The 13,971-nt window shown below is 45.0% G+C and overlaps 1 protein-coding gene across 1 annotated transcript; it reads left to right on the top strand.

Moving 5' to 3' along the window:
• The first annotated feature begins 1,129 nt into the window (after positions 1-1,129).
• rbx1 (ring-box 1, E3 ubiquitin protein ligase) lies at positions 1,130-9,126 on the top strand. The gene is made up of 5 exons (XM_078430631.1): positions 1,130-1,233; positions 3,193-3,271; positions 3,898-3,968; positions 5,462-5,547; positions 7,958-9,126. The coding sequence occupies exons 1-5, from the start codon at positions 1,156-1,158 to the stop codon at positions 7,968-7,970; spliced, it is 327 nt and encodes a 108-aa protein (XP_078286757.1). The 5' UTR covers positions 1,130-1,155; the 3' UTR covers positions 7,971-9,126.
• Positions 9,127-13,971: the final 4,845 nt, after the last annotated feature.

The following is a 13,971-nucleotide window of genomic DNA, read 5'->3' as shown; positions in this document are numbered from 1 at the left end:
TTCTCCCGCTGTCCTCGCCCGCAGCCAGGTTGTTGTGGTTGCAGGCCGCACCGGACGGTCCACAGCGGGCCAAGCCCAAGGCGCGTCGCGTCGCAGCCGCTCCCGCAGCCTTCGAAGACGGCCGGCTCCGCCGATGATAAGTCCGATCCGGGGCGGGCGAACACGCTGTCGCTGTCGCTGCCGCTGTTGTTGCACGTCGGGGCGGTCGTGGCTCCCGACATTGAAGCCCCCGCCCAGCAGAGAAATATCCCGCGGCCATCTTAGGCCGCGCCGGACGGTGAAATGTCCGCGCCCCAAGCCCCGCGATTCGGGGCGGGCGAACACGCTGCCGCTGCTGGAGCTCCCGATGTCGGCATCCACGCAGCCCGAGCCTAAGGCGAGTCGCAGCCGCACCCGCAGCCTCCGAAGACGGCCGGCTCCGGTGGTGGTAAGTCCGATCCGCGGGCTCTGCGAACCAGAGCCCCGGAGGCCGACAGCTCCAGGAGTTGGGGCGATGGTAGGCCGCAGCAGGAACGGAGACACGGCCCAGAAAACAAAGGTCGGGTCTCCGTTCTGAAGGGACACATATTTATAGTGTTACAGTTTCCCCCTCCCCCCCACATACACACATAGTACACAAACACAAAAACACCACATCACAACTACAATTAAGACCAAAAAAACCAACAAAAACACAAAGACAAATGGACCGCAGGTGAGCGGCAGCTGCTAGGGCAGTGCCGCCATTTTGTGATGGTGATGAGGAGGATTTTGTACTGGATTCTCTGGGGGATGGGGAGACAGTGGAGTTTGTAAAGGACGGGGGTGATATGGTCACGGATCGGGGTGTGGGTGAGTAGACGGGCAGCGGAGTTTTGAATGTATTGAAGTTTACTGATGATTTTGATAAATGGCTCGATTGTAATGATGTTTTGTCTTTCTGCTGACTGGTTCGCACACAACAATAGCTTTTCACTGTACCTCGGTACACGTGCCAATAGACTAAACTGAACTGAGAGTTGCCCCTGAGGTTCCTATTGAGTCCTGGCCCTCCCATGACACTGCATCCCTTGGGCGGACGGGCTGGCAATTGACGCCCTGCAGGTGGCGCTTGTGTTGCCCCTCCCCACACGCCACAAACGCCCATGCGCGGAGCGCCGAGCTGCGGCGGACAAGATGGCGACGGCAATGGATGTGGACGCACCGAGCTCCACCAACAGCGGCGGCGGCAAGAAGCGCTTCGAGGTTAAAAAGGTACCTCGACCCGTTCTACTCGGAACCTCGAATCCTAACTGTGAAGAGCGAGGTGCGCGGAAGGGAACGAAACTGGAATCATTTCAAAAAAGATCAGCGGTGATGGCGGAGGGAATGGGCCCGCCGGTCAGATTGACGACGGCGTCAACCATTTAGGGCGAGGCGTCGGCGTCACTAACGTCAGCGTCGTCCGTTCGGGGCGGGGCATCGGTGTGACTGACGTCCGCGTCATCCAGTCAAAGGAGTGGGGGAACGGGGCGGGGCCAGCCTGGGGGCGGGACCGCGGCTCCTGCCCGCTTCAACATGGCTCTGGTTCAGGTTGATTACTACGTTGATTACTCGCCTCTTAAAGCGTGTTTAACTGTCATATATCCCAGACAGAACAATTAAATTCTTGCTTGCAGCAGCACAACAGACAATAAAAAATAATAACCCCAAAAAATAATAAACAAAGTACACTTATAAACAATATAATGTATGAGAAAAAAAGGTGCTGTATGTGTGTATGTATATTTATATACACATACTCATATATATATACTGAAGTATGAAGAAGAGTCTTGACCCAAAACATCACCCATTCCTTCTCTCCAGAGATGATGCTTAGTTACTCCAGCATGTTGCATCTACAGTTTAAACCTTGGTTTGTACCTTGGTACAGGTGACAATAAACTAAACTGAAACCAGCATCTGCCATTCCTTCTTACGCATATACAGATATATATATATATATATATACACACACACACACACACACACACACACACAGAAAACAAACAGTAATAGTGCAATAATAGTCTGTGTAGTTCAGAGTTTATTTGAGGTTGTAGTGTTTAATAGCTTGATGGCTGTAGGGGAGAAGCTGTTCCTGAACCTGGACGTTATACTTTTCAGGCTTCTTCCCGATGGCAGGGGTGAAATGACCAGGGTGGTGTGTGTCTCTGATGGCTTCCATCAACATGTGTTTGATTGGGTCAAGTGCAGCTTAATGACCTATAGCCCCCAAAACATCCCTAACCTTAGATTCAGCCTGACTGCAGACTTTTTGTGTGGAATAGGGCAGATCGGTTTTGAAAAAGAGTCTTTCAGGCTTCATAAAAGTGATTTGCTCAGTCCTAGTTTCTTATTCCAAATTTCCTCCCACAGCCAATTGTCTGAGACTGAACTAGGCTGTAAGCAAGGAACTGCAGGCGCTGGTTAATACACAAAGTGCTGGAGTAACTGAGCAGGTCAGGCAGCATCTCTGGATAACATGGATAGGTGAAGTTTCGGGTCGAGACTGAAGAAGGGTATGGAACCTATCCATGTTCTCTATAGCTGCTGCCTGACCCGCTGAGGTACTCCAGCACTTTGTGTCCTTTTAGGCTTTAAGCAACCTGGTTTTTCGCTCAGGGTAAATCTGCTCAGTTTACCCCCAAGTTGAGCTACCAGTAATATCTACACCATCATCAAAATGTTTTTATGAGCTTAACAATGTCTACTTTGTCCTTTCTTTAACTCCTCTTGTTGAAATTGTTATGCTCAACAACTTTCTATGGACTTCAGTCTTCTATTATATTCCAAACTGCCTTCGCTCCCATGCTCTTCTTAATCTTGGTTATTGTTTGCTTAAACTATGCTTAGATTGGAAAGAGTTGGACTGGTTGAGTAAAAGTTTAGCATGGTAACACCTTTAGGATCAGATCTTTCACCCAACATAATAAACATTTCCATTACCAACTTAAGGTTGTATCCTGACACACAATCTCATCCACAATTTAGACCTAGTACAACTACAGCAAATTCCTGTTTTATTCTTCACTCTTCCTCAGAGTTAATCTGTGCACTGGCCCAAGTCATCTCCTTCATCCAAAGTTATCTTCACTAGGCCTTAGTCATAGAACTTTAATGTGAATCGATTATTCAACTGGAATAAATCGCACACCCTGATTAATTGCTTTATGTGTGCTTTGTTTTCAGTGGAATGCAGTGGCCCTGTGGGCATGGGATATTGTGGTAGATAACTGTGCCATCTGCCGAAACCACATCATGGATCTGTGTGAGTATCCAGCCTGTAATTCTGTGGACATCCCTTGTGTCTATATGTAGTGTCTTCACTATCCTTTTGCTCCCGCAGATGCCACCTGACCTGCTGAGTTCCTCCAGCGATGTATTTATTGTTCTCCTGTCTGTATGCTGTTGTGCTATTGCTTGGATAATCTGAGCAAATCATTAATAACAATATTAGTGTCTATGAATCTTCCAGATTGTTAAAAACCATGAGCATCACTGATGTTTTGGGGGAGGATATCTGCTATCCTTGCCCGGTCTGGCTTACTGAAATAATAAGAGTGGTTCAAGAAAGATTGCCACCATCTTCACACCCACTAAAATATATTGTACTGATGGGTAGATATAATCCAGATTTAGAAAATGAAGCATGGATAACCCAATATTTTTTGGACAGATCAAAGTAATCTAGTTTGGAGTTTCCTTGAATCTGAAATTCTAACAATAGCATTATACCGTGAATCAGCATCCAGAGACTAAGTAGGATAAATGACTGAGCCAGCTGTGCTTAGAGGCGTACTCCAGCATGTAGTGCCACCACATATGTCTTTAACATAATTTGACCTCATAAGTTGTGTTCACAAATTGAGTGATGTGCTTCGTTTTGCTCTGCAGGTATAGAATGCCAAGCAAACCAAGCTTCAGCAACTTCTGAAGAATGCACCGTCGCTTGGGGCGTGTGTAATGTAAGTAGAGATGGTACCAATGTAAATAAAGCTCTGGAACTGGAATACAGTAAACCCTTGTTTTAACGGACCTCTTTATAACGGATTTGTGATGATAAAGGACGAACTACCGACGGCTACCGACACCATCCCCCGAAACACACCATGTTCCCCCCCGGCCACTGACACCTCTAGCCCCCACCGCATCCCCAGCTGCTTCTGCTGACCCCGCCGGCCCACACAGCTTCCTTGGCCGCTTCCAGGCTGCGCCAGCCACCGACTCCACCGACCCTTTCCTGTGCTCCAGCTGCCTGTCGGCTGCAACCATTGACTCCACCGATCTCGCCTCTCCTGGCCACCAGTACACCAAGGCTGAGTCTGAAGAAGGGTCTCGCCCCAAAACATCACCTATCCATGTTCTCCAGAGATGCTGCCTAACGTGCTGAGTTACTTTATGTCCTTTTGTGTATTGACTAGAATCTGCAGTTGTTTATTCTGCTACTTGTACAATGATACACCTTACTTGGTTAAAGTGAACAGTTGGCAATAATGGACACTATTCCTCCCCCTCCCCCCCCCCCCCCCCACACCACATGGTCTGTTATAACAAGGATTTACTGTATACTTTATATTGTATATAATCCAGGCTGAAACTCCAGCACAGCACCGAGGGATTGTTGCACCTCTCGAGATGCTGCCCTTTTATTGAATGATGATAAATTAGGCCCCTTCTGTCCTCTAATACAACAACCAGAACTAATCTAGACGACGCCATTGGAATCTTTAGAATCATTTCAGTGCTTTCAAGCAACATCACTTTAAAAAAATGTTGCCGAATATGAATGCTTTCTGCGCGCAATGTGACTACCACATTTATTTACATTACAAGAATGATTTCAGCTAATTTAAATGGTTGTGAGGTACCAAGTTGACACTTGTCCATTTTAGTCTAAAATTGAGCAATTGGGGCCTTTTGGAATTTCTGACTCCTTTATCCACGCACCTTGTGCATCTGGTTCTGGTGCATCTAAAATCACATTCAGGAAATGCTCATCCTTTGCACGTGCGCTTGGAAATGTCTGACTAATATATCTCGATTTCTGATCAACCAGCAACAAAGATAAAGGGAAGGCCATTTAAAACCGAGGTGAGAAAAAAACTTTTTCACCCAGAGAGTTGTGATTTTGTGGAATTCGCTGCCACAGAAGGCAGTGGAGGCCGGTTCACTGGATGAATTTAAAAGAGAGTTAGATAGAGCTCTAGGGGCTAGCGGAATTAAGGGATATGGGGAGAAGACAAGCACAGGTTACTGAGTGTGGATGATTAGCCATGATCACAATGAATGGGGGTACTGGCTCGAAGGGCCAAATGGCCTTCTCCTGCACCTATTTTCTATGTTTCTATGTAACACTTGGGAAAAGTGCAGGGAACTATCCAACTGTGAAAAATGCTGTGTATGCACATGTGCTGGTGACTGTACCTCAATCACTGTCCTCACCTGCTTCCCACTGCAGCATGCATTCCACTTCCACTGCATCTCTCGATGGCTGAAGACCAGGCAGGTTTGCCCGCTGGACAACAGGGAGTGGGAATTCCAGAAGTAAGTTTTACTTTTCTTGAGGCCTAGTGTGGTTAAGTAATCCAAAACAACAGGATGAGCATATTTTTCTATTTATGTTTTGGTGGCTGTGATGGGATGTGGTCTGAGGCAATGGATGTGGAATTCCTTGGCCATGACGTATTGCTGTCCATTTACTCATAAAGCACATAATTAAACTCTGGAGCCCACCCAGAGGTACAGGCAGACCACCCTGCACTGCGCATGGTAACCGCACATTGGCGGCACGGTGGTGCAGCGGTAGAGTTGCTGCCTTTCAGCGAATGCAGCGCCGAAGACCCGGGTTCAATCCTGACTACGGTTGCTGTCTGTACTGAGTTTGTACGTTGTCTCCGTGACCTGCGTGGGTTTTCTCCAAGATCTTCGGTTTCCTCCCACACTCCAAAGATGTACAGGTATTGGCTTGATAAATGTAAAAATTGTCCCTAGTGGGTATAAGGTAGTGTTAATGTGCGGGGATCGCTGGTCGGTGCGGACCCAGTGGGCTGAAAGGGCCTGTTTCCGCACTGCATCTGTAAACTAAAATGAATCCCTTCTTGCTGTCCTCGCATTCTCATCAAAACCCCTGGATTCTACCATTCAATTGCACTCTTGGGTCTTTAATAGTGGCCAATTAACCTACAAACCTGTACATCTTTGGAATGTTGGTGAAAACCCACCTGGTCACAGGGAGAACATGCCGACTCCACACAGACAGCACAGGAGATCAGGATTGAATTTATGTTGTTAGATATGGGAGGCAGCAAGTCTTCAAGCTACACACTATTATGCTGCACAATTTTGCATCTTAAGACTACGTAGGACGCCCTTTGTGCATATTTTCTTGGAGGACACTGTGACATAGTTATCACATTGCTACTTGTAACCAGGGGTCTGGACAGTTGATCCAGGGACACATTTAAAACTCACTGTGGTATCTGGTTAATTTGGACAGAACTAACCAAATACATTAGAAATGTTTTCTTGGACCCTTTCAGTGACTGAGATCACTGGACTGAGGGTAAAAGTCTGTCTAATGGTCCTTCAGGAAGTGAAATTTACCCGTCCTCCCCAGTTGGGTTTATGTGTCTCCAGACCACCAATGGATGTCCCTTAACAGACCTCCCAACCCTTCCGAATTTGGCGGAAAGTTTCCACTTTCTTATTTCATTTCCGCCATTCCGTTTTCACCTCACATTTTTCCGCAAAACACATGCGCCGTTGCTCGCCCCACCCCGCGCCCAGCCTCGCCACTGTACTCGCCTCGCCTCGCCGCTGGCCCGGCCTCGCTACGGAGCGTGAGGCCCGTTGATGTTGGGGGGGGGGGGGGAGTGGAGTGGGAGGAGGGAGTGGGGGCCAGGGGGTGGAGGAAGGGGGAGGGGAGTGGATTTGGGGGGAAAGGGAGGGGAGGTAGGGGGGGCATTGTGATTTGCTGTTGAAGACCACTGGAGCAAGTATGTCTTCAATTAAATTAGCTATGTGCAGTTTTTTAAATGAAACTGTTTCTTCATAAATTAGTCATACATTTTATGACCGTTGTTCTTTTATTCAATACCAAGAGAATTGGGATGTGTGAGGAAAAAGCAAAATAGAAAAAAACAAAACAAACTATTTTTTTCTTTGTTGTAAAAGGTATTTCTGTTCAATAACCTTTCTATAATAGTAGAATATACTCATTGTACATGTTGTCCAAGAACTACAGATTGTTGGAATTAACAGTCGTTTCTCACACGTGAATGTAGCGCAACGCGTACACGCATTTGGCGTGCATACTTTTTTTTGCTAAAAAGTTTCAGTAAGCGCCATATTATGAATTTTGATGTAAAATTCTGAATTTTGGACATCAAAATTCTGAATTTGTAAAATCAAATGTTGGGAGGTCTGCCTTAACCTCCTTTTCAGTTCATGACCAACTCAGGATGGGCAATAAACAGTGGCATTGCTAGTGCCATCCACATCCTCAGTGAAAAAAAGCACCCTGCATGTTTTAAAATACAGCCACCGTTATTTTGCTTGCTAACTTAACGTCTGTAATCGGCAAACTCATTAGAATGTAGAAACAAAAATCTGCAGATGCTGGTTTATACAAAAGTGATAGAGTAACAACAGGTCAGACAGCATCTCTGGAGAAAAAGGATGGGTAACGGAAGAGTCCTGACCTGAAAAGTCACCCATCCGTTTTCTCCAGAGATGCTGCCTGACCTGTTGAGTTACTCCAGCACTTTGTGTCTGTCTATCTTTGATATAACTCGGTTCTGATCCTGCATAGAGCTGGTTCACTTTGAACAGTGTTCTACCACACTGACTTAAAACCAACAAAACATTGATTGTTTCTATACTGAATGCTTAAAGATTTGTTAAACTGAATGAGATTAATTGTATGTCAGGTACATAATTTGTCTCTCTTCCTCAGGTATGGCCACTAAATGCCACAGGCACGCACCTGCCATCGGCTGTTCCTCTGGCGCATAGACCTACATCATTGGCTCCCACCCTTCCCATTCTCCTCCACCTCTTCTTGGCGCCTTCTGACAGCTGTTTATTCAGATGACAAGAACTTTATCATAAATAATTGCCTGCTTTTTTTTAGAAAATGCTCTTTCATTTCTCCGGTTGCAGACTCTTCATTTTAAAACAACTAAAGATGTGGTAAAAGTTTGCACTGATCGCAGGTGAAGAACCAAAAGTCACTATTTTTTTCCCCCCCAATTTAAACAAACCAACAGAAGAATGTGTGATGGTTTTCTTTGGCTCTTTACCTAAATGTGTTTTATTTAATAAATTAAGTTTAGCAGAATATTTTACAACAATGTCATTATTTTCTTCCTCCTGAGCAATGAGCTGTTGGCCTGTGGTTGTTCAGTTGTTTTCCTCCTGTGCCTGTGTTTGGGAAATCATTTGGATGCCGTAGGAGTTAGTGGGCAGCCTGGGTTGGCACAAAACCCACTTGGAGCAGGGAGTGCAGGGAGGTAATACAAGCCTGGAGGTGGAGAGTTCTCTGCAGGAGAAAGAACTGCCTAAAGTCCAAGCTTAGCATTTTGTCCGGCTAGCATTTTGTTTCTGACCACTTTAAGTTCTGGTTGGTGCGAGTCCAAAACCTTGGAAAAGGAGAATGGTGTAGAAGTCTCAAAGTGGGGAGAGTGAGAAGTGAATTACAGATATGAACATTAACAAAAAACTGAATGCAGGAAAGCTAAGGCCATGCAGCACAAAAGATCAAAAAACAATTAAGACTTCAGGACAAAATCATTCATCTGACAAAAAGTGTTGGTGAAATGTTAACACATCAAATAGCATTTAGGAAGGAGAAAGTCAACTGTTTCCAGCATTTTCTGTTTTAATTAGCAAAGAGTTGTTGTGTACTGGGGTATCCTGTCCAAAGCATTATACTGATTTCAGTAAATTGATAATCTGCCCCGGTCTTTGTTGGACTTTGTGTGTATAACTCTGTTGCTGGGCCCTCTGCAGTGAAGCAGGGGAAGAGTACTGGCTACAGAATGTTCTGAAAGATGCTAAATAAATACGTTTTTGATGGCCTGTATTACCGATTGAAAATTTCTGATTTGAAAAACAATAAAAATTTTGTTATATGTGGGGTTTTATAAAGTTTAGTAGGAGACCACTTATTTTTGCAGTGTGACAATACTGAACATGGGGCTCGTGTGTGTCATGATGTTTACAGGATACTTTCGTGGACAGCAGGTCTGGAACTGATAGGATTCACAAGTGAGTTTGCAATGAAGCAATCATAACATTCATCTTGAAAGAAAAAAAAAGTTCAGGATTAGTGTTGTATTAAATAGGGGCAACTGTTACAGCTTGAAAGTTTAAGGGATCAATTGATCTAGATTGCAGAAAATAGATACATCCCAATGAGAAAGGAAATAAGGGGGGGAGGAAGACCCTCCATTCATAATTAAGTAAAGCAGTTAGCAACAGAGGTGCCAAACTTAAAGGAAAAGATGACTGTAAAAAGACCAGTGCCTGCAAAGAATCATTAAAAGATTAAAGATGTAAGCAAGCTGGAAATACAAAAACATCGTTTCCAAAGATATTTTTAAAAGATGTTGCAAAGTGAGCCTACAGGGACTGGGTCTGGGGAATTCATGGAAAAACAAAGACAGCAAATGAACTATATGGGTATTTTAAATTGGCTTTTCACTATAGACAATACACATAACTTGGAAATGGCTGTAAATTGGGAAGATTACAATCACGAGGACTGGTACTGAGCACATTGTTGAAGGGTTGGACGGACCAGTCTCTGGGTCCTGATGGACTCCCTTGAAAATGAAGATGAGAGAGTTGATGAGCGTTTTTGACTTTCCAAAGTTCACATCATAAGAGATAGGAGCAGAATTAGGCCATTCGGCCCATCAAGTCTACTCCGCCATTCAATCGTGCCTGATCTATCTCTCTCTCCTACCCCCATTCTCCCCATAACCTCTGACACCCGTACCAATCAAGAATCTATCTCTGCCTTAAATATATCTACCGACTTTGCCTCCACAGCCTTCAGTGGCAAAGAATTCCACAGATTCACCACCGCTTGATTCATGGAAAGTTCTATTGGGGAAAAATATAACCAATTTATTCAAACAATGGAGGGAAACTAATGTCAGTTCTTTGGAGTATATTCAACAGGTCTACAGTTCTGTGGTCAGAAACTCCAGACCTTCACAACGCCGAGGAGAAATTACTCATCATCTCCATTTTAAATGGCCCGTTCTGAAACTATGCCCCTAGTTCCAGATATGACACTGGAGGAATCAGCCGCTCAATAGACAATAGACAATAGGTGCAGGAGTAGGCCATTCAGCCCTTCGAGCCAGCACCGCCATTCAATGCGATCATGGCTGATCACTATCAATCAGTACCCCGTTCCTGCCTTCTCCCCATACCCCCTCACTCCGCTATCCTTAATCTTCCTCAAAATCTATGTTCCACCTCTCATTCTTCTAAACTCCAATCAACATTGGCTCAATCTTTCTTCATTGATCCCATGAATAAACCTCTCTCCACTGCCTCCCAATACAATTACATACATCCTTACCAATGGAGAACTAGGCTGCATGTCGTACCCTAGATACAGACTCATTAGCCGTATAAAGTTGAATCAAAACTTTGTTACAGTGGACAGCATTCCACTCGCCTTCTTAAATATGTTCTGTGCCTGCGTGCTACCATTTTGTGTTTCATTTACTATGATGCTAATATTTTTTGTACCTCAATATTATGGTCTCACACTATTTAATACATAACGCTTTCTCATTCTTCCTTCCAAAGTGGAAAATACATTGTACGCCATCTGTCATCTTCTTGCCCTCCATCTAGGCTCTTTGTGTCCGCCTCACTTCCAACCACTTGACTTTGTACCACTAATTTTGGTCACTGAGCTGCCATTCAAATCAGTACTATGGGTTATAAAGAGTTGATGCCCCAGTATTCCTTCCTATGGAAATCCACTCGTTCCTTAATGCCAGTTGTCGCATCTCCGCCTCTGATGTGGAATAATGGTGCAGACACAATATTTATAGGTTACATTCCTTAGTTTCTATGTTTATTATCTCTGCCGACTGCAGCCTCCGGCCTTGCTGTACACAGCGCGCACACCATCCGACCTTCCAGTCACCTGATACCAAAGATACTAGAGGAACAAGATGGACCACTCCGTTGAAGTCGCCTATACTGAAGTGTAGTACGCAAAGGAGCCATTTTAGTAAGCAAAACCCGCCGTTCGCTCTGTCTCTCGCAGTGTAATCAGTGTTTTGGGGGAACAGTACGTGTGATGATACCATTAAAATGCAGAATATATCTCATCTATCAATTCCCAGACTTTTGTTATTTTTCTTTTTAAATGTTTCTGCAAGTTTCTGCCTACTAAAATGGCGTCATGACGTACTACGGTTTTTAGAGTCGAGTGGTCTATCTTGTTCCTCTAGTTCCTTCTTTGCCTGATACAAAGGTCATGATATTTGCATATCATTGTCATGACTCATCGTCTTGACATCCCTCCTTTACCAGAATTAAACTTTAAATTACTGTGTTCTTTCTAATATACCTTCCAATTAAATTCTTACAAAGCATATTTGTGCTTCCTTGTGTTTTCATTTGTGTTCCAATAACACACAAAACAACTGTACTCCAGAGACGTACAGGTTTGTAGGTTAATTGACTGGGTAAAACGTAAAAATTGTCCCTAGTGTGTGTAGGATAGTGTTAATGTGCGGGGATCTCTGGGCGGCGCGGACTCGGTGGGCCGAAGGGCCTGTTTCCGCGCTGTATCTCAATCTAAAAAGACTATTTTTTCCCCCAAATTAAACAATTTTTTACCCTTAAAAAATATTATCAGGGGGTATGGGGAGAAGGCAGGAACGGGGTACTGATTGAGAATGATCAGCCATGATCACATTGAATGGCAGTGCTGGCTCAAAGGGCCGAATGGCCTCCTCCTGCACCTATTGTCTATTGTCACTGGACTTCACTTTCTCCCTTGCCTTGGAATATTCACTCTTGTAATCCCTTGTATTGTCCCTGGCCTTACTTTTACATTTCTTTGCAAAATGATCTTTGCCTCCACACTTCCTACATGTTCTAACTTTTGCCAGACAACATGCATCTTTCCCCCTGTGACCCTTGTTGCCACACCTGTAACACTCTCATTCAGGCTTACTTCTTGGTCTACCGTGGGACACCCAGTTAACTTGCCCAGTCTTGGAATCTTACAATTTCATGCTGTGAAATAATCCCTCAACAGCTTCCAGTGTTGCTGCAATCGACAAAGCATCATTAAGGTTTAACTCACCCTCTTTTTCTAGCAGCCTTCTCCTGAGCTTCAATGCTGGACAACCTGATCCAATATCTGGTTTTCCACATCAGCAGCCACATATTTGCATCCTACAGACACCTGTCTCTGAGTCTCGTCTCAAAATGAACAACAGTTTAGCCCTCTTCCTGTTTTGTTTTGCGGAATAAATGGCGTTGAAATGTAGCATTCGCTGTCACCACCACATAATGACTGTTCAATGCATCAACGGCTTTCTTATAGTCTTCCTTCATTCCGGTGTCAGGGAGCGTTTAACATTTTTCCTCACCGCCGGCCCCGCTGTGAAGAGAAGCAAGGCTCTCTGCTGCGCCTTCTGCCCCGGCGTACTCTCATCAAGAAAGAGCCCGCGACTGTCGGCGTAGGCCTCGAATTCCTCCAGCCAAGCGTTCCACTTCACGCTGACAGTACTCGCATCACCCGTCGGATCGAAGTGCGGAACTCCGCGAAGTGCTAAGAAATCAGCTCCAGCCACTGCCAATATGACCTTTTACTAACCAGCACGTAGACACGGATTCAGAATCCCAAAGATCCTTGTCGCCAATGTCACATCTCTGCCTCTGATGTGAAATAACAATGCAGACACAATATTTATAGGTTACATTCCTTAGTTTCTATGTTTACTATCTCTAGCCCACTGCAGCCTCCGGCCTTGCTGAACACAACGCACACCATCCGACCTTCCAGTCACCTGAAACAAAGGTCGTGATATTTGCGTATCATCATCATGGCACCTATCAGACAATTATCAATTTTACCCCCATTCCTTTTCGAGACATTCAGCTCAGAAACCGTCCCTTCGACCCAACTCGCCCATGCCAACCAAAATGCCACATTCTAAACTAATCCCGTTCAACCGCGTTTGGCCAAAATCACTCTAAAACTTTCTAAATGACTTTTAAAATGTTATTCACAAAATGCTGGAGTAACTCAGCAGGTCAGGCAGCATCTCAGGAGAGAAGGAATGGGTGACGTTTCGGGTCAAGACCCTTCTTCAGACCTTTGAAGAAGGGTCTCGACCCGAAACGTCACCCATTCCTTCTCTCCTGAGATGCTGCCTGACCTGCTGAGTTACTCCAGCATTTTGTGAATAAATACCTTCGATTTGTACCAGCATATGCAGTTATTGTCTTATACTACCTTTAAATGTTATTGTACCTGCATCAACTACTTTTGTTCCCCCTCGTAGTTAGCTACTGCTCCAGTCATGCAATATAACCCCCCTCCCTCCCCAATATTGTGATCTCTTAACTTGTACGGAGGTGCCAACTGATTGAATGCATTGTGGAAATCCAAATACACATCTAACCTTTCCTCACCCTGTTTGTGGCATGCTCAATAACTCCGGCAAATTTGCCAAACAGGATTTCGCTTTCACAGAGCCACGTTGAGTTTGATTTTCTTGGAATTCTGTTTACTGACTGGCAGAGCAGGCTCGACGGGCAGAGTGTAGGACGAAACCTCTTCAGACTCTGTTCCTGCCTCTTCTGTTCCTTGGGCTGGCTGAACAGAACTGGGAACTGGAGACACAAGGAACTGCAGATGCTGGGATCTTGAGCAAAATTACAAAGTGCTGGAGGGACGGGTCAGGCAACATCCCCGGA

This window comes from Rhinoraja longicauda, chromosome 40, assembly GCF_053455715.1.
Source record: "Rhinoraja longicauda isolate Sanriku21f chromosome 40, sRhiLon1.1, whole genome shotgun sequence".
In the NCBI taxonomy this organism is placed as follows: Eukaryota; Metazoa; Chordata; class Chondrichthyes; order Rajiformes; family Arhynchobatidae; genus Rhinoraja; species Rhinoraja longicauda.
Note: the sequence above shows the minus strand (reverse complement) of the source record. Positions and strands in the feature narration are given on the sequence as shown.

Coding starts and splice junctions, on each gene's coding strand:
- rbx1 (XM_078430631.1), top strand. CDS start 1,156: ATGGCGACGGCAATGGATGTGGACGCACCGAGCTCCACCAACAGCGGC. Junction 1,234..3,192: donor AGCGCTTCGAGGTTAAAAAG/GTACCTCGACCC, acceptor CTTTGTTTTCAG/TGGAATGCAGTGGCCCTGTG. Junction 3,272..3,897: donor AAACCACATCATGGATCTGT/GTGAGTATCCAG, acceptor TTTGCTCTGCAG/GTATAGAATGCCAAGCAAAC.